Source organism: Protomyctophum parallelum (genome assembly GCF_964188405.1).
Source record: "Protomyctophum parallelum genome assembly, chromosome: 1".
NCBI classification, from domain to species: Eukaryota; Metazoa; Chordata; class Actinopteri; order Myctophiformes; family Myctophidae; genus Protomyctophum; species Protomyctophum parallelum.
Window position 1 is genome coordinate 6,779,191 of NC_139697.1, and position 20,567 is coordinate 6,799,757.

At 42.0% G+C, this 20,567-nt stretch overlaps 2 protein-coding genes across 4 annotated transcripts in view; both read left to right on the forward strand.

The window, feature by feature from the left end:
- ehmt2 (euchromatic histone-lysine N-methyltransferase 2) overlaps nt 1-5,931 on the forward strand; it is a 28,904-nt gene extending 22,973 nt beyond the window's left edge. For all 3 annotated transcript variants that reach the window (XM_083771705.1, XM_083771706.1, XM_083771707.1), the window contains 8 exons: nt 211-378; nt 1,248-1,392; nt 1,533-1,610; nt 2,042-2,157; nt 2,321-2,407; nt 2,941-3,019; nt 3,583-3,758; nt 5,223-5,931. In XM_083771705.1, the coding sequence (XP_083627831.1) occupies nt 211-378; nt 1,248-1,392; nt 1,533-1,610; nt 2,042-2,157; nt 2,321-2,407; nt 2,941-3,019; nt 3,583-3,758; nt 5,223-5,403 (1,030 nt within the window). In that variant the 3' untranslated portion in view covers nt 5,404-5,931. The remainder of the gene's footprint in view (nt 1-210; nt 379-1,247; nt 1,393-1,532; nt 1,611-2,041; nt 2,158-2,320; nt 2,408-2,940; nt 3,020-3,582; nt 3,759-5,222) is intronic.
- A 1,230-nt stretch (nt 5,932-7,161) lies between these two features.
- slc44a4 (solute carrier family 44 member 4) overlaps nt 7,162-20,567 on the forward strand; it is a 30,533-nt gene continuing 17,127 nt past the window's right edge. Inside the window, exons 1-8 of the mRNA XM_083788307.1 lie at nt 7,162-7,382; nt 14,008-14,056; nt 14,316-14,389; nt 16,861-16,939; nt 19,196-19,295; nt 19,593-19,733; nt 19,887-19,947; nt 20,365-20,491. Of these exons, the coding sequence (XP_083644433.1) occupies nt 7,337-7,382; nt 14,008-14,056; nt 14,316-14,389; nt 16,861-16,939; nt 19,196-19,295; nt 19,593-19,733; nt 19,887-19,947; nt 20,365-20,491 (677 nt within the window). The 5' untranslated portion in view covers nt 7,162-7,336. The remainder of the gene's footprint in view (nt 7,383-14,007; nt 14,057-14,315; nt 14,390-16,860; nt 16,940-19,195; nt 19,296-19,592; nt 19,734-19,886; nt 19,948-20,364; nt 20,492-20,567) is intronic.

Below are 20,567 nucleotides of genomic sequence, written 5' to 3' on the forward strand. Positions count from 1 at the left end.
TTGCTAGCGCTCTGGGAGAACAGAGCAGCTGAATTCTTTGTTTTGATTAGGTGGTGAATGGTGCTGGTTTAACCCACGGCTAGAAGGCTGTTTCAACCAATCGGATTGCTTCCTCGAAACGACCTGTGGTAGAATGTTCATTCACTTCTCTACACTTTGATTGGTTCATTGTCATAATAAAACTTGTGTATCTGCTATTCTGGTTTCAAGGTTATTCCTCTCCAGAGGGGCAGACATTGACATCATGAACAGGGAAGGAGACACAGCCCTCACCCTGGCACGACCCGACACGCCCGTCTGGGTGGCACTCCAAATCAATAGGAAGCTGCGAAGGGGGGTAGCCAATCGGATGCTTCGAACAGAGAGAATCATTTGCAGGTTGGTCATTAGCGTACTTAGTGGCCGAGATGACGGCTGGTGAATTGCAAAGTGTACCAGCCCTGTCGAGTATTGTATTAACCCATTCTGACCTGAGATCAGATTCATACGAGGTTTCCGCTGGACACACACTGGTCTGATGAACCCATTCTGACCTGAGATCAGATTCTAAAAATGTCAGTCGTTCTTTGATTTTTTCCAAAAATAGCAGACCTACAAGCTCGTATCGCGCCACTCGGTGGCGCGATATGAGCATGTAGATCTGCTATTTTTCAATAGCTAAAGCATAACATGACATAACATGCTAACACCAAAACGGGTGCCCGTTCAGAATGGGTTAAGCAACCACATTTGTAGACTACAATACGACAATCCTAATGCGGTCTGGCTACCTTAAAGCGGACATGAAATAGGAATGTTTGCCTTGATTTGACAAGTGGATTTTTAAACTGCTACTTCTTGTGCTATGTTTGTATTTATGTCGTGCAGTGGTTTTCAACCAGTGGTCCTTGAGGGGGTTCCACTGTTCCAGGTGGTCCCCAGTTAAATGATGGAAAGTTGGTAACCAAATAGACCCTTCAACTCTTGACCGAGTGTAAAATGAAACCAAAGGGACCCTTACGGGTTTTAATTGGTTTATTTGATGGTACCAACATCAATACAGCATGGAATTGTGGACAGAATATTCTTACATTTTGGGTCTGATAGGCTACATTTCATGAAATGGTGGTCTGTGGCTCAAATGACGAATAAATGATGGACCTTGATATGAAAAGGGTTGAAAACCACTGATGTAGTGGAATGCTGCTTTTTGTTCTGATGTTTGACTCGTGGTTAGTTTATCTGAAACATTTCCTCTTGTGTTCCAGTGACATAGCACAGGGATATGAGAACGTCCCCATTCCTTGTGTCAATGCAGTGGACGACGAAGGCTGCCCCTCAGACTACAAATACGTGTCGGAGAACTGTGAAACTTCAGCAATGAACATAGACCGCAACATCACACACTTGCAGGTAGTCGGATGTCGATTGCTCTTCACTCTCTCCCTGATTCTTGACCTCTTTCTGTTTGTTTTTCCCCCTCCCTCCCCCTCTCTTTTGATGTGCAGGACACACACCGCACCTCTCACTCTGTCTTCTCTTCTTCCCCACAGCACTGTAGCTGTACAGATGACTGCTCGTCTAGTAACTGTCTATGTGGACAGCTCAGTATCCGCTGCTGGTACGACAAGGTGAATGAACACTAAATCTTATCTAACATGCCATAATCAGAATATTTGATTGATTTTATACAGGGAGGTTATTTTTACTGCATTACTAGTGGGGAAAAAAAAGTCTACTTCAAACTATTAAAATGTGATCTCAATGCAAGGCCCCCAGTACCTGCTCAGGGGCGCTCAGGTGTCATAGGAGATTAGGGGTTGCATCTGGCTCAGGGTGGGAATCCAGGTGGGGAGGGTGACGTCTGACAGGTTGGTCACTGAGAGTTGAACTGAGTAGAATAGTGTGTATCTGAGGAGACTCGTGCTCACCCTTCCCTAAGACCAAACACTAGGGGTCAGCAGCAACCATGGACTACACTACAAAGGGACTTGGGTATTGACAGAATTACTCAATTGGGAGAAAAGAAGGTCAAATTAATCTCACCACTCTCTCTCACCAGGATCAGCGGTTGCTTCAAGAGTTCAACAAGATTGAACCCCCGCTCATATTTGAATGTAATCTGGCGTGTGCCTGCTACCGGACATGCAAGAACAGAGTGGTACAGGCAGGCATCAAGTAAGAATTTGGCTCAAATGAAAGCACCATTGGCAAAACAAATAGAGACAGTGTTGCACATTGTAGAAGGCAAGGCTACAACTTGGTCATATTTTGAAACTTTTTTTTTTTTTTTTTTGGCTCTTCAAACTATAAACTTGAAATGTCCTGTGTTCTCATTCAGAGTTCGACTGCAGCTCTATAGAACAGAGAAGATGGGCTGGGGAGTAAGAGCCTTACAAGACATTCCCCAAGGCAGCTTCATTTGCGAGTAAGTGTGTGCGTGTGTGTGTGTGTGTGTGTTCTGTGCAAGTACATGTCTATTAGTTTGTCATGCATTAGTACTGAAGAAAATGTGCTCTAATGATGCAATCACACCCCACTATGCATGCAGACATGCACTGCAATTAAGACAAAGCTGTTAGGCTGTATTATAATATTTTTTTTCTGATATTGCTCCTTTGAGTCAAAATGGTTTTCAATCCAAAATGTAATGCTAACCTGTTCATTGGCTACATTGTTAAATGCATTTTTGTTGATTCATTGATAATTGGTATGGCCATTATTTTCAACAAATGTCTGGTAAAACTTAATAATTCCGGACTTTCTGGCCACTCGGCCAGCAGCTTAGAATTCTAGCATTACCGCTGATGCATATGTACTGTATATGTATGTGTTCATATTCACACGCTATTCTCAGTATTCTATCAAGCTAAAATGCAGTCATAGAATTATTACTATGTAAGTGAATTATTATATATGTAATTATTACTGTGTAAGTTTGATTTAACTCCTTTTACACAGATATGTGGGGGAGCTGATCTCTGATGCAGAAGCTGATGTGAGAGAAGATGACTCCTACCTGTTTGACCTGGACAACAAGGTAAGCAAAAGCAACTTCAGCCCCCTTCCTTTACTATAGGGGGACCTCAAAGTTTTTTTTGTTTTTGCTCCAAGAACCACTTTCATATAGTCTATATTTTCAAAAGAAATGTGGTGGTTGGAATGGGAGGTAATGTGCGATCTCCACTGACAGTGAAGCTATGTGATTGTTCCTGTTTGATGATGATGAATCTAACTCACTTTCCAGCTGCTATATTTGTATTAACATATATTAACATATAAACTGGAGTTTAGACACTGGATTGACTGGGAGGTTGTCATGCACAATTGTTTTCTTAAGTACCCAAAACAAAGAAGTAGCTAGATACTGGTCTGAGGGCAGCTGTTCTACAGATGCATCATTGTTGTGAATATTATTTACCAGTATAAAACTTTCCATGTGGTTTACTGTATATTCTATGGTTTCAGATGTTTTCATGAGACAGACAATTCAACAGTCAATTAAATAATGCACTACCATTCAGAGCTACTGGGTGTGTGTGTGTATGCGCCTTTAATTCACTTTATTCAGAGGCCGTTTCTGTTTGCTCCTGTCACTTCTAGGATGGGGAGGTGTACTGTATCGATGCCCGATACTATGGCAACATCAGCCGCTTCATCAACCACCTGTGCGACCCCAACCTCATCCCAGTGCGAGTGTTCATGTTGCACCAGGACTTGAGGTTTCCCCGCATTGCCTTCTTCAGCTCTAGGGATATCCTCACCGGACAGGAGCTAGGGTAAGAAAACACTGAAGTCTCCTACAATCAAGTTTTGTGAATACACCCTTAAAATGATCCCTGGTTAATAAGCCTTATCTTCTATCTATCTATAAATGCACCAAGTCTCTGTCTGTCTGTCTGTCTATACGTACGTGTGTAATCCACGTAACTCGAGAACCGTTCGCCCCACCGACTTCTATTTTTGACACACGCGTTCCACACCACCACAGGGGGTGCAGTGGTCGGTGTTGAATCGGTCTGACCCACGGGTTGGTCAGAACCGCCCCAAAAAGGCCTCTGCACGGGACTGGACAGGGCCCCTGCCCAGTGTCCATATATGGAGCCAGGCCTGTTCTGACATCATTCTGACGTCTGCATTGACTCCATACCTGCATGCCTGACAAAGAACTCCATATATGGGCATATAAGGGACACAGACAAAATATCTGGGTAGAGCATGCATATCCAACTGGCATCGTTCCAAGTAGGCCAGTCAGTGCCCAATGGGCACCGCTGTAGAGGCCAAATGGGCACCGCTCTAGTATATAGAAAAAGAAGAAAAAGGCAGCACACTCATAGCCACGATGCTGTTAACACAATCAGCCCCGGGATTCCTTCAAAATAGGAGCTCTGGGGTGCCGGGAAGACATGGCCGCTTTTACTCTGAATAAAAAAAGGAAAACATTCAGAATATTCTTCTCTCGTTTGATATCATTGAAGATGCGCTAGGAGGACGTGTACACGCGTCATTGCAACCCGTCGGTTGGATTGCTTATGATGTGTGGACACGTCGGATGGACGGAACGTTTTGTTTGTCTTATGATGTGTGGACACGTCGGATGGACGGAACGTTTTGTTTTTATGGGGACTGCTGATGTAAACTAGCATCTTTGCTATATCCAGTGTATTTATGTTGCATTCATATGTAATGTCCATTAATATGCAATGTCCCGTTTAAATAAAGTAAAGTAATTATGAATGATTTTTCCCACTCTTTACGGGAACAGTAAACAATCCTACTTAACCTAAATATAACAAAAGAAACGTAATACTTCCTATAAGGTTAACATACTTTTTTAAGGTTTTCTTTTTAAACTTCACTTTTTTGTGTTTTTTTAAGATTTTATTTTGAAGTTAAGTTTTTTCTTTTTCATTTTAAGTTAAGTTTTTTTTTTAAGTTAAGTTGTGTGTGTGTGTGTGTGTGTGTGTGTGTGTGTGTGTGTGTGTGTGTGTGTGAGAGAGTGCGTGCGTGTGTGTGTTTTGTGTGATACAGCTGCGCCCTCTGGTGGCGGGCGGGTGGTGTAACAGCGGGACACACACACACACACACACAGACATTCAGCCCTTGCTGTCATAGTTAGTGCTCACTGAATTCGCAATCACTGCGTTCGCAATCACTGCGTTCGCAAATACTGTATGTATTGTATACACACCACCAGGTATTTATGTTGAATATGACACCCTATTCGTTTTCTTCATCAGGTTTGACTATGGTGATCGCTTTTGGGACATCAAGAGCAAATATTTCACCTGTCAATGTGGGTCAGAGAAATGTAAACACTCGGCGGAGGCCATCGCCTTGGAGCAGAGCAGGCTCGCTCGGCTGGACGCCTGCCCAGAAGGAGGGCCTGATCTTGGGATGCCCATGCTAGGAAACTCTTAGGCCTTGATGGACTCTGGGTCTGAAACATTTTACATACACAAAGGACCATATCGGAAATAAACTGTCGGGGTGTATTGTGTCATCCTGACATGTTGTCTTTTGTCAATATATACAGTATCATTTTTTTATTACTATGTGGTGAATTCACTCAATCTTCAGTCAGTCTTTAAAATGTTGCATTGGATCGTAGCCCTTACAAGTTTTGTTCCTCTTTATATGATATTTTTTGTACTGTACAGTATGTGTTTACTGTAATGTCAACATTCTCTTTTGCCATAAAAGAAATAAATTATATGCACTAGGAATCAGCTGTGGAATTTCAACGGTACTCATTCATTGACTACTGTGCCAAGAAGAGACGGTTCATGTCAACAGGATAATAGGAATAGGTCAAACTGAAGAGGGTAGCATTCATATCTGAACCATGTTTTCTGTAAGCTTTGTTTTGTCTAACATTTATATACTGTAATTGTTCTGTTTAGCACATATTCGATTTAATAAATTTGTTCATGCTTTTTAGAATTATCAGTCCGAATTTTTCATTCTAATTTAAGAATCAAATTATTGCCCTTGTTGAAAAGTTTATTTTGGGCTTTCCACTAGATGGATAAAATAAGATATACTTTAAGTAAATCAGATAGGCGTATTGTCGGTTGGCAGCCAGTATCAGACTTTAATGCCCCCAAAGGAAAATTAGTTGTGGATTGTCGTACAAATCGTTTTTATGTAACTGTTTGCACACAAACACCTGACAATGGTGCCATATTACACAACCCTCGTGGCCAACATCTTACATTACCTGATACTGATGTAACATTACAAAACCCCCATGGCCATCAACCTACATTACGTGTTGTATTGAGATGCTAATTTACATGGACATGATTGAATATTTATAACCGTTCATTCTGTTCTGGGGAGCCCTGAATCTTCTACCACAGCAGCAATTCCCAACCTGGAATAGGCTACATGAAACCAAGGATGGGCTGTATCATCATCTGAGAACTTTGACAGGGTCAAAGGCTGGATAGCCGGAAATGCCTATGTGCAAATGGACTCCTTTGTCAAACAAAAATAATACTCAAAGATTTATCAAATGATAGGTTCTGTGACAGCTTTGATTTCTTATTTATTTTACATCAACATGGGGTCCGGAGACCCCCATAGGCCTTTGGGGGGTCCCCAGCTAAATTATTGATACTTATTGAAGGAACATATAAATTGACCCTTCGTTATATGTAGGCTATGTAACTCCCAAGAGTGTAGCCTTCAAATGGAACCGAAGGCAGGCACCCTTGGTGGGTTAATTTGTACACAGAGACACATGCACCTGCTGTAACTCCCAAGAGTGTACAAATGGAAACGCAAAATGGTTTATATGCATATACCATTTGGTTTTGTACACTCTCAGAGTTAAATTAACTGTGTAGATTGTTAAATGGTTCTTTTGTCTCAACTCTGTTCAGACACTTATGGGCCTGTATGAGTGTGGAAGATTGGGGTCCCAGAGACAAAAAGTGTATATAGTGGCCTAATGCAGTGGTTCCTTGGGGGGTGTTGGGGTTCCAAATGGACCCCGACCCTTTATAGTTCGAGGACCACTGGCCCATATCAAACTGGTGTTCGTTGAAGGAAAAGGAATCACAGACTGAGGCTGGGCGTGGTTTCAGAGCGCACAGCACAGGTGCCTCGTCCATCCATCCCCCAGCAGGTGCGTCTATGACGTCACCGCCTAGTAACAAACGCCAGGAAGAAAGATTGACGAAGTTTGTCCTCATGTCTGTACAGCAGCTCTGTTCATTGCGATAGCTGGTTTAAAATCAATAGCCGGGGTCGTAGCTACTCGTTTTTCAGTTTTAAAGAACGGTTTAGTCAAGGTTTTTTGTACATTTAGAAGTAATTAAGTAACGACGGTGGAGGGAAGCTGACAAACATGGGGAAAAAGAAGGAGGACACTAGTTCGGAATCGGGCGAATACGGTGAGTTTTGACAACCGTTACCTGGGCAAACTGTCCCCCCAGTAATTGTAATAGGTTAATTAATTACACAGTCATCATTCTCAAATGGTTCACTGGTAATTACGGGTATTTTTTGTCAAACGGTGAATTAGGACAAATAGGCTTGTTTTTAATGCGACGAACCTTGGTTTGATCATTTGGAATTATTTAAATTGTGTGTATTTATTAAGTGATGGTTGTAGCCTATCTGACTGCATCTGTTCTCGTCTCAGTAGGCCTACAAACTACATTTTCAGCATCCCATCTAATTTGTCAGCTAGCCAACCCATAGTAAACGGTAGCAGACCAGTCAACACAGACTAATCTACACCAGTTTTCAAATATTAATATTTTTTTCCGATTTTATTTTATCTTTTGTAAACTATTACAATCACAAACACTGAGGTATAGGCTATATAATATATTCAGGTCTCCATGTCATGTTATAGAGGCCCATGGTTCTTTAATGTTGTTGTTTACAGTTTTAATTTGCATGAACTTGAAGCAGACACTGTGTGGCCAGGCCTTGGTGGCTGGTTGCTGTTGTTTTTGCTGAACAAATCTACCTACATGAATTTGCATGTGCATGTATAGTTCAGCACTCAGCAGAATGTGCCATGTAAGGTCAGATCTCAGTCTTTGAGGATCCGAGACTGTACTGTTTGCTTTCTGACATTGTTGTACTGGCTTGAGCCACGAGTCTATTGACTGTCTGGGAGTTTTCGGGAGGCAAATGTGCACACGTCCTCACTCCTCCCCAGAGGTAAACAGCTTTACCATTGTATACAAGGGGGGTCCCCACCAGGACACGCTTCAAGCACACATTCGCAAGGATTAATTTAAAAAGCCTTTATTACTAGACAGGGCTATACATTTAAAAAATAATAATTATATAGCCATGTCTAGTAATAAAGGCTTTTTAAGTAAATCCTTGCAGGAGTGTGCTTGAAGCTTTCCCTGGTGGGACCCCCCTTCTCCACATATACAAGATGTTTTAACTTAAAGCATCCTCGTTATCACGGACTGGAGTCTTCATTTTTTGATATCTCGGCCTCTATTCCATGAATGAGCTATTCCATTGTCTTCTCAATACGTTGTAAATAAGAACAATGGGTTCAAAGACCACCACCAGTGTTTACATTTTTGACTAAGGTATTCAAAAGACCCACTTCATCAAAATGTAATTTCCACTTTGGCATAAACTTGTTTTCTAGGGAAGATGCTCTGTTTCCGGCATTTTACATCCTTTGGAAATCTCCATCCACCTGTTCGTTCTCTCCATCTCTGAATATTTTACATACAGTTTGTTTGTCTGCATCTCTCTCTCTCTCTCTCTCTCTCTCTCTCTCTCTCTCTCTCTCTCTCTCTCTCTCTCTCTCTCTCTCTCTCTCTCTCTCTCTCTCTCTCTCTCTCTAAGGAGCTGTATTGGCATGAGAAAACATACTATACATTTGCTGAAGTGGTCTCTCTCTCTCTCCCCCACTCCCAATCGCTTACTTTGGCTTAGTCTCTGAAGGACTATGTGTATGTGTATAGCAGTGGCGTATCCAGGAATTACGTTTTGGGCAGGCAAGATGTGTTAATTGTCGTCTCCCTGCGCACAATCGTAGCACTAAAGGTTTTCAAAGAGATATACCTGCCAGTCCCAGAGTAGGATGCAGAGGCTGAAAGGCATGCATTTACATTCCAATGGGTGATTGAGGGCCGTGCTCTACCGCAACCGCCAATCAGCTGTCCACTAATAGCTCTCAGGTGTCAGGTCTTGTTTTTGTCCTTTTTTTTCTCATTGTATGGATTTTGGCCAGGCCAGAATGGATTTGGACAGGCGGACACCTGCCCTCGCCTTATTGTAGATACGCCTCTGGTGTATAGGTCACCAATTAACCATGCCTGATCTGCAAAACCTAAACCTTAAACTGAGTAGACTATAAAGGCTTTTGACTTGTTTTGACTTCCTTGTTTTAGAAGAGGGTGTACTGTGTAGGCCTACTCAAAATCATACCGTTCGCGTCACTCTTAATTTACAGCATCCTTGAGGCTCAAGGAAATGTTTACTTTGTTTGAGATTTCGTAACCAGCCAGTAGCTCTTGCACTCTCCCACAATGTGTAAACAACCATTGATTTTTATTTCCTTCTCATTTTTTGTCAACTGTGATAATAGAAAGTCGTTCACGCTTTTAAATCACTCCTCTTCCTCCAAGGTCAAGTTAAGACTTGCAGTCGTCACAGGTTTTCAGTGTTTGGCCAATCTGAGCCATAAAATTGCTAAAACGCCTGGGGTTCAAAGTTTTATAGGGATAATTACCTCTGTCAGCCTATACGTGCAGAATACTAAAACTTTTCATTGTGTTTGGAAGAGGTCAGTTTCAGTTTGAGTCCGTTTCTTCAGTCATTTACTCCAAACAGACAGCACGTTGTCGGGACGGGTAGTGCTGAAACCTGACCCTATCTTGGCATTGAGGGGCAGACAAACAGGTTCTAAAATGATGGGAAACATTCACATCTCACCTCCCTGGTTGACTCTCAACTTTGCTGCGGTCAAAGAATGGATTGAAAAACGGCTGACCTAGTTAAATTGTAATGCCTTCTATTCATGCAACAGCAGTAATGTTTGGTTTGTAACTCTTAACACTGTCTATATTGAGACTCACTTTTCAAATCTAGCTTTAGTATCTAGCTGCTGAAATAAGGAATGCCCATTATGCCCATTACATGTGTGAACAATTTGTAATAAAATAATGTGCTGGTTTGATTGAATAGTTTATTATGTAAAAACTGTTCAAAAGGGATAGCACCAAATCCCTGCGGTCTTGTTTCCATTTAGGCCCTATGCAATCAATTCATATACATGACATGATGAAGAATAACAACACAATTCAATATCGTCACAGGGACAAATAAAACACTGTACAATTTACGATTACAATTTAGACATTTAATCAAGAGCGATTTACATTAAGCAAGAACAAAAAGCATGGCAGTACATTACATACATAAAAGTAGTTATTATGGGTGCAGTCTACCGTATATAGCTAAGTGGAAGGACATCGAGGTAAAAGGGTTTACAATCCCGATTCAAACAAGTGTAGGAGAGCGAGGGATCCAAACGAACGTGAAGAGTGAATTAGACTTGGACCCAATAACATCTTTTACTTTAACTACATGGTACTCTATAGTGAAACAATTGACGGTTGGAAAGGAACTGGGTATGTTGAAATGGATTTCATATGATAAGAAATTTGAGCCAGGGAGGTCTGATTCGAGGTTTAAGCAATGGAGGGATCTGGGTGTGACAGCCATATATGCCTATTGACTCAAAGAGGAGAAATGAAAAGCCATATCTGTTTTGTACTCATGTTTGATGGATTCCAAAAAGTTTTCCACAGTATATGTAAAAAATAAATGGGGAAAAAGAGTTTGGTGAGGACATTCCAGAACAGATGTGGGAAAAACACCAGACAACGACCCAGTCAATGGAGTGGAGGGAATTTGTATGGAAAAACCAAATATCTGGTCAAAATCCTTCTAGCTGCCGGAAAGAAAGCAATCACAAAAGATTGGCTCAAGACTGACATACCAGGCTATAAACAATGGCGAGCCATCATGGACAATATTGAAGACATGGAAAAGTTGACATTCAAGATAAGAATAAGACCTCTATAAGACCGCTATGAAAAAAGATGGGAAAAGTGGTCGTTATAGAAATGGACAAGAGGTGAAACATAGTAGAATGATGGAAAGGAAAAGTTAAAAGGTATTTCCAAAGTAAGGTTCTAATTGAATTTTCTTTATTCTGTAACTTCATTTATATGATCCGTTTGTTTTATTTTATGTCTTTATTTTATTTATTTTTGATTTCTATGTCTATGTGGTCGTTGTGAAGTTTGTCTTTGTACTATGTTGTTGTTGTTGTTTCTGTTTGTTTGATTATGTGTCAAACCCTAAATAAAAACAAAACAAACAAAAACAAAACAAAACAAGGAGTTATTATGAACATGCGTAAGCTAAGAACGTAACCATGGAACATCTATATAATGAAATTATACATAAACTATACTATACTATACTATACTATACATATATACTATAAAGTGTTATGACTACATAAAATTCAATTCTAGTGCTGTCTATGTAACATGCTAAAAGTCTGTATAAAATGTGCTTATCTAAGGGGCTAGGGCAAGTGCTACGGGCCATGATGGAGTCTGAAAAGGTGGGTTTTCAGACTACGGCGGAAGATTGGGAGTGATGCTGCAGTTCTGATTGTAATGGGAAGTGCATTCCATAGTTTTGGGGCCAGAAGGGAGAAGAGTTTTGGACGTGTGGAGCGTTGTCCCGGCGTTTTTATGTACAGAGTTGGAAAAAAATGACACAGCACCACCTGTTTAAGGAAGGAAAAAGACTAAGTTGCTACGTAGTCAGTCATAGACAGAATCTGGGACTGGCTCTCATATTGCCTTATGTATAACCAGAGTCATATTGCATCCTATTTTAAACATTGCTCCAAATCGTCTTGTGTTTAGAAAGCCTAATGGACAAAAGCTATTCAGCTACCAATCCGGTACCAACCCCAGCATTAACCTCTATTCACAGTCTGGGTCATGAGGACACATTTCACTTGGCTAGTCTAAGAATTACAACTGGCATGTTGGTAGCTTTTTCCTCTCCAGTGGCTGTGATGCAAAAAGCATATTCAACATTGAATATTTGTCCAACATAATCCATACGTCTGTATTTTAGCCTCTTGTTAATGGTTATTTGTAGTGCTTGTAAGATCAAAACAAGAAGGTCTATAGTCTCATCATTTCAGCGTGAACTGTGTCACATTTCCTTCCCCGCAGGGCAATATAAAGGAAGTGACAATGGCAATTCATCTTGACTTTTACAAGTGGAATGTTTGGTTGTTTTACCTGTTGGGAACATGACTAGCAGGTTACTTAATAATGTGGTGCACTTCCTCCATAATTACGAAACCACGACGGTCCCTTTTTAATGCAGATCCGTTCCAAAAGTTTTATGACTAATATCCCATCCAATGTGTTCCCACTGCCTCAACTCTTATGTATGTCATTCACTCTTTCCTATAGCCTATAGCCGAGTGTAAACATTACCCTTACGGCTCAGAGTTTTGCAGTGCACCATAAACCAATTATGTTACGACTCTGAGTGATTACCTCACACCAAAAATGGACAGCCTGTAAAAAATAAAACGGTTCCTCGTTCCTGTCCCTTTTGCAAGAGACTGGTTTCTCTCTGTTCCAGGAAACAACTCTCAGACATTAAGTTCCTGTAATCTTCTTTTAAGATGCTGATTACAGGCAGCAGCACATACTTTTACATGGTATAAAGGCCATATATGACGATTCTGTCATTTTTCTGCATCAGTTCCTCATCCACAAGCAGTCAAGCAGAGTTGCGCTGACATTTATTAACTCTGCAGCAGCATAACAAGGCTCCCACTCAATGCTTAGCAACAACTCAAGTTGTACACACACACACATACACACACACACACACACACTCACTCACTCACTCACTCACTCACTTACTTACTCTTAGAACCTTCAGTCCATGTAACCTGAAATCTAACCTCAATCCTCACCACTGCAAGGCTAAGCTTAACTCTTACCTTAATTATGGAGTTATAACTAATCCATATGGACCATTACCAAACTTAACTTAAGGGCTTCACACACCGTCTGCGAACGCCGCACGTCAAAACAGCCGCCTCCGTTATTTTCAATGAACCTATCCCACACCGCGTCCGACGCGCGCTGACGCCTCGAACATCATACCCCTTACTCAGGCGACCCAGCCGGGGTGATCAAGTCCCGACTTACGTCCCAGTAGCTACCCTCAATCAGTCCAACTAGGCCAAAACCAGGGCCACACAATCCTTTGGAACTACTACAACTCTGCCAGGGCTGGGAGGTACGCTTCTGGCGCATGGAAGGACTAGGCTCTGTGGGTTGACTCCTGTCCGGGCCCCTCCTATACGTCTCACCAGGCCCAGGACCTGTGCGTTGCACCAGAGTCCCTGTACAGCACCAGTGTCAGTACAGCACCAGACACTTCATTCAGGAGTGGTGGACAATGGTTCCCGCAGACTCCACCCGAGTGAGAAGGTGGTGCTGCGGGCTCCGCTTGATGCTTGAATGGCCCTCCTAAAGGCCTCACAGAGGGTTTGTTGAGCTTCCTCCTCACGGAGGACACAGGCTGGGGCGCTAACCCATACTGCTCACCCGGGTGCCATCTACATTCCGGCTGTCACCTGTCTCTCTGGTGGTCACTGGTCACCAGACTATACCTGGTTGTCACATAATCTATTCCTATGAGTCACTATAAATAGAACTATAAGAAAAAACATTGTCCAAAAGACTTCTAAAGAATGTACACTGTCTGTAATCTATGTTAATGTGTAGACAAACAAGGTAGTTACAAAGAAGGATGATTGCTCTCCTCAGTATGTCAATAACGGCTATTATTTAATGTGTGACTTCCTGCTGAATATCAAGTAGGTTGACATTTACTTAGTTTCAATCTGTAATTAAGGCCCTATGTATTATCAGGAGACAGGAGCTAACTGTCGATGCCTTTTATTCCCAGGTGAACCTGCGCAGTTTGACCCTACTTTCTACGGCCCCATACATAAAAGGTAATCCCTCTTTTACTTCAGGCTGTATATCTGTTCCCTGCCTGCACATCTTTGAGTCATTGTATGGTCCCATTCCCAAACCCTAGCCTAGCTAGAAAGACTCTCTGTCCCAGTGTCTGTCTTTTAGCCTTCTGCATTTGTCAAGTTCCTGTTTAATGTTTACTGACTGAACCATACAGTATCTACTGTATCTTAACCAGCAGCGTCGATTCATGTGAGACTCAAAGCACTTTGTTTTCCTCTCTCTTTTCATCTCCAGAAGCTGCACTGACATCATATGCTGCATTCTGTTCATGGCAGTTATTGCCGGCTACATCGTCGTGGGGGTTATAGGTAAGACCGCCGAGCCATATAGTGATCCCAATCCAGACTCGTCGTGTATTATGTTTTTCATTTATGATTGATTTTAATTTGGTGACATAAAAAGAGCACAGAAAAACAAAAACGCTAAACAACATGACAAGACATCACCACAACAATACATAACTATTGTTATGTATTGTTGATGCTTTGCTTTCATCCAAATTAATGCATGGTGACTAATCAGGTTGGGTCCTGTGCCTTGCGTATGGGCGATCTGGCTCTGAGGGCATATTGGCAGGTGTAGGAATCTAATGTGTGACCAAAAATACAGGCTAAGAGCTACCTTTAATCCTATGTATTGCATTAATGTTAGGGTTAATCGTTTTGCTTGTAGTCACTGAGGCCAGCAATGCAAACGCATATATGCACATATATATATATATATATAGTCACTTTGAATAAAACAAATCAGTTATGAAACAACACATTGGTAGGGCCCATCTATGATGCTTTATTATTCCCATAATTTATATTTTTTGACCCACGATTTTGTAACCCATTTTTCACCCCTGTGTCAATCATCCTGTGATGTGATCCTGGGCTCTACACACCCTCCGCCAACCTAGGGAGAGCAACGGACTTAACTCATGCTTCCTTCATGCTTGAGTGTCCAAGTTGCTCCTTTACACCTGACAGGGGGGAGTTTCCCTGGTTGGACGTAGCGCGTGGAAGGAACATGTTATTCCAACCAGTTCTATGATGCTTTATTATTGTCACACACACACACGCGCACACACACACGCGCGCACACACACACACACACACACACACACACACACACACACACACACACACACACACACACACACACACACACACACACACACACACACACACACACACACACACACACACACACACACACACACACACACACACACACACACACACACACACACACACACACACACACACACACACACACACACACACACACACACACACACACACACACACACACACACACACACACACACACACACACACACACACACACTCTCTCTCTCTTCCACATCTCCTGTTCATATGGGAAGTCATTCGGTAAAAAGTTCCCCATTGTTTCTGCCTCTGGGGGCACACCCACATCCCCCGGGTGCTTCTGTGTTTATGTCTAGGAACAACAACATCACATGTTTAGGGCAGTGGTGTTGTCTGGAGAGATTACCTGTTCATCAGCTTGGCTCTTCTTTAACATCACATGTTTAGGGCAGTGGTGTTGTCTGGAGACATTACCTGTTCATCAGCTTGGCTCTTCTTTAACACCACATGTTTAGGGCAGTGGTGTTGTCTGGAGAGATTACCTGTTCATCAGCTTGGCTCTTCTTTAACATCACAAGCCCCATGCAGCTGTGCCACTGTATCAGCTGGAATGGAGATGACATTATATAGCATTAGCCCTGGTCTGTACAATCACTCTTTAAAAGCACAACAACCCGTAACTCCTTTCTTCTCTGTGGTAGTTCTTTAACTATTGATTTCTTAAAAGTTAAAAAATGAAGAGCCTGACAAATCTTGCTTTTTAACCGGTATATTAAAAAAAAAAAGCGTGTAACAATAAAGTCCTGATTCTTCACAGCACTCGTGGAGCTACTTGTTTGCCATCAGAGAAACATACAATTATGCCATGATTAGTAAATAAGGGTGTGGAAAGCTGGTCAGAGTATTGCGCTGTCATCAAACACACAACAACACAGAAAGCCCTTGCTCTTATCTAGAGTCAATAGAACAGCCTGATATGGAGTGAGGTCACAGGATATGGCCAGCACAGTGTCTAATCTACAACTAAGAATGCTGTAAATGTGATCAGTAGCCATTTAACACATTATAAATCATATTGCTGACAATTATGAGATAGCAATAGTGGGCTTTATTGATTTTGTGTGCTTGGCAATGATCAGAGTGATTGTAATAGTATACAAATCATAATAATGTACAATCAATGTAAAGGAATTTGTACATGGACATAGCTATTACCAATTTACATACACACCGGTACATGTATAGTTCAGGTTCCCACAAAGATGCATCACAGTACTTGCCACGTCTTGATTGATTGAAGACTTTATTAACAGAAAGTTCTACAATCTGCTATAAAACCAGAAGAAAGCACAGACTTGTTTACATAATGGTCCAGCATTTCCAATTCATCAGAACATTTAAAGACATATAAATAATACAAATATACACTTCTATGCAAGTACACGGTAAAAACAATTGAAAACATGTACATTATAGAAATATGGGGGGGGACTTAAACTTTTTTACAGGGGCCAGTTTCGAATTGCAGCCGCCTGTAAGTGGTCTTTGAGGGCAGTTTTGAAGAAATGTATCATTGGTTGAATTTAAAACATGCACTATGACCAAATGAAAAGCAGCCTTTTTGTCTCTACCCCAGTTGATCAGTCTGGTTAATGTGTCCGTCTGTGTGTGTTTTCCATCAGCATGGCTCTATGGCGATCCCCGCCATGTTCTTTATCCTCGAAACTCGACCGGATTCTTCTGTGGCATTGGGGAAAATAGGTAAGGCCTGGCCCTTCCTACAGGCAGAGCACGCAGCCGCCATGGGGGGAGGGGGGTGCCACAAAAACCTTCCCCAGTACCTCCCCAATAGGGGCTTTAAGCAACGATGGCTAACGCGCGACGGGGTGTTTAAAAAAAAGTGTTAAAGGGATTGTGACATTTAAAACACATTTTTGTAGATTTTTTGGCTTTTTTGGCTTTTCTTGACATCAATGTCACCAAAAAAAAACGAAGTTTGAACATTCAGTGTATTCTCTGCTTTCTGGACTTCTGTGAATAATTATGCAAAAATGTCTCATCTGGTTGGACGGCAGAGATATACGTAGATCTCCGCTAAAGCTCCGCCCCCTCCCCTCTGCTCCCTGCCTAGTGCCTACCCTCTCTTCTCCACTTCCTCATTGTGATCGCGACTTTTCTTTGTAATATTTACTAATAATGGCTTCTAGAGAAAAATCAATCTGCTCTGTTGTTGGCTGTGTCAATCAACACAAGTCCTTACACTGGATACCAACTGGCCTAGATGACTCTTTTATTTTTGACGATGACTTCCTACCAAGTTGTCAAAGTAGCGCATCTTGGGTTGACAGGAAAGGGGGAATTACCGACATCTACAGGCTAAAATAATGTGTTTTTCCATGGCTTTTCAGGATGAAGATTAGACATACACAAAAACGAGAAAAAAATAAATACTGGAGTGGAGTTGAGTGTTCAAACTTTTTAGACACGTTTGAAGGACCATGGCCAAGACTTTTAATGTTGTTAAAATTATGTTATAAATCATGTCATAATACCTTTAATGTTTGACACATGGGAACCAATGTCGCCGTTGCCGACAGCTGTTTACTTAACGATTTTGACAGCTACGGTGATTGCGTCATAGCCGCCGTACTTCCGCCTAGCGGAGCCGTCCTGAAAACAGTCGTTGCTTAAAGTCCCTATTGTCTGCCCAGTGCCTCCCCAGTACTTCTCCAATGTCTGCCCAGTGCCTCCCCTGTGTCTCCCCAGTGCCTCCCCTGTGTCTCCCCAGTGTCTCACCAGTGCCTCCCCAGTGCCTCCCCAGTGCCTCCCCAGTGTCTCCCCAGTGTCTCCCCAGTGTCTCCCCAGTGTCTCACCAGTGCCTCCCCAGTGCCTCCCCAGTGCCTCCCCAGTGTCTCCCCAGTGTCTCCCCAGTACTTCTCCAATGTCTGCCCAGTGCCTCCCCTGTGTCTCCCCAGTGCCTCCCCTGTGTCTCCCCAGTGTCTCACCAGTACTTCTCCAATGTCTGCCCAGTGCCTCCCCTGTGTCTCCCCAGTGCCTCCCCTGTGTCTCCCCAGTGTCTCACCAGTGCCTCCCCAGTGCCTCCCCAGTGCCTCCCCAGTGTCTCCCCAGTGTCTCCCCAGTGTCTCCCCAGTGTCTCCCCAGTGCCTCCCCTGTGCCTCCCCAGTGTCTCCCCATTGCCTCCCCAGTGCCTCCCCAGTGTCTCCCCAGTGCCTCCCCAGTGCCTCCCCAGTGTCTCCCCAGTGCCTCCCCAGTGCCTCCCCAGTGTCTCCCCAGTGCCTCCCCAGTGTCTCCCCAGTGTCTCCCCAGTGCCTCCCCAATGTCCCCCCATTGCCTCCCCAGCGAAAAATCCTGCCTAGGGCGCCAGATTGCTCAGGACCGGACCTGAGTAAGGCTGCTATATTTATGTTGACTTTGTGGCCGTAGCTGCTGAATTAATAAGTTATGTAACATAGTTACTACTTACAATCGTACATATATTTCAGGTTCAGACAACGTAAATCACAATGTTCTCATTTGTTATTCATATTAGAGGATATTCAAACAGTTTAAATCACTAAATAATAAATATGTGTTATTCATCTTATAAGAGGGAACCTCAGCCTACCAATGTGTACTACATAGATAGTACTGTATATTTGGTATGTACTGTATGTATTCAAATTATGTCAATCCTCAAATCTATCTTGTCGTTTGTTATTCATATTGTACTTACAACTCAACATTTAATCATGAGATTGTATCCATGTGTCAACATTTAAAAATAAAAACAAGAATATAACCTCATTAAATGTTGAGCGCCATTTATACAATGAATAGCTAATGAGAACAAGGCATGATTTACATTGTTTTAAAACGTGATGTGTATGTATGTTACGTATGGAGAGACAACTTACTATTATGTCTAACAAGAACAGACTCCTCAATATGTGTGACTCCAATGCTTTGATTATTTTCACTCTCTGAATCTCTCTCTCTCTCTCTCTCTCTCTCTTTTAGAGACAGGCCCAATATATTTTACTTCGACATTCTGAAATGTGCCACGTCTATCAATATAATGGCAGCTGCCCTTGATGGCTTTCAGTGCCCTACCACACAGGTACAGATGCTGTTCTGATGATCTACTTTACAAAACTACTGGTCCATTTACATGTGTTTTAAATGATACTGTAGGCGATATTGTATTAGTCATCTGCGTTCAACACAGTCCTTTGCTGTCAAAATCGCAGAGGCATTGTTTATAATATAAAGTATACATTTTAGTGATTATTCTGGCCAATTTAGTGTTCATTGTCAATATTCACATGGTGGCCATGTTGCTCTTACTTCATGGCAGGACAGATAGTGGGGTTTGAAGTGTTAAGTAATTGTTTACTCTTTCATTATTCATTCATAGGTGTGTGTGGAAGAATGCCCTAATGACTTTTGGGCACTTAAACTAGAAGCCTATTTGCCAACAGCAACAAGTGATGCTAGTAAAAACCTTTTCAATCAAAGCCTATGTGTGCCCTCATTTGACCTTGCAACAACTACGTTGGTAAGTCTCATTCTGTCAGTACTGTACACTCATTCTGTCGTGTGTGTGTGTGTGTGTGTGTGTGTGTGTGTGTGTGTGTGTGTGTGTGTGTGTGAGACGTCTCATAAATGTGTTTACATTTGTATCACTGATTGAACTATGATTATTTCCCAGCCTCCTTCAGAAATTGTGGATAAAGGTTTTTGTCCTTTCTTCCACACTCCAACTACATCTGGTGAGTGGACCGGCTCATTCCATAGACTTGATTCATATCTTCTGAAGCATGTTATTGTTTGATAATGTCTGATATATATAAAGAGATCAGTATTATTGTTAACACATGAGATCAGTATTAACACATGGTATATTTCCACAAATGTACATTGAACCAACCTATATAAATGTAATATGGTTACTGTTCTTAAGTACCGGTGTGTGTGTGTGTGTGTGCATGTGTGTGTGTGTGTGTGTGTGTGTGTGTGTGTGTGTGTGTGTCGTGTGTGTGTGTGTGTGTGTGTGTGTGTATTTTGTCCTTTTCCCTATTACACATGCAATATGAATAATGATCTGTGATGCAAAACAAATGTCAGAAAGAAATTACAAAGTCTAGTCTAACCTGTTTCACAATGCTTTGAATTCTCACTGTATTCAGTGCTAGGAAGATGTTTACCGGATATATTAAAGCTGGATACTATCCCTGACTACTTCGTTGGAACTCAGGTTCCAGGCTTGCCCTCCAGCCTAAATGACACAATGAATATCATTAAAAATGGAACTGGGTAGGATATATATATAAAGTGTTTTTACATGATTATTGTAAAGTCTTTACAAGTCTAATTCTACAATAGTTGAAAT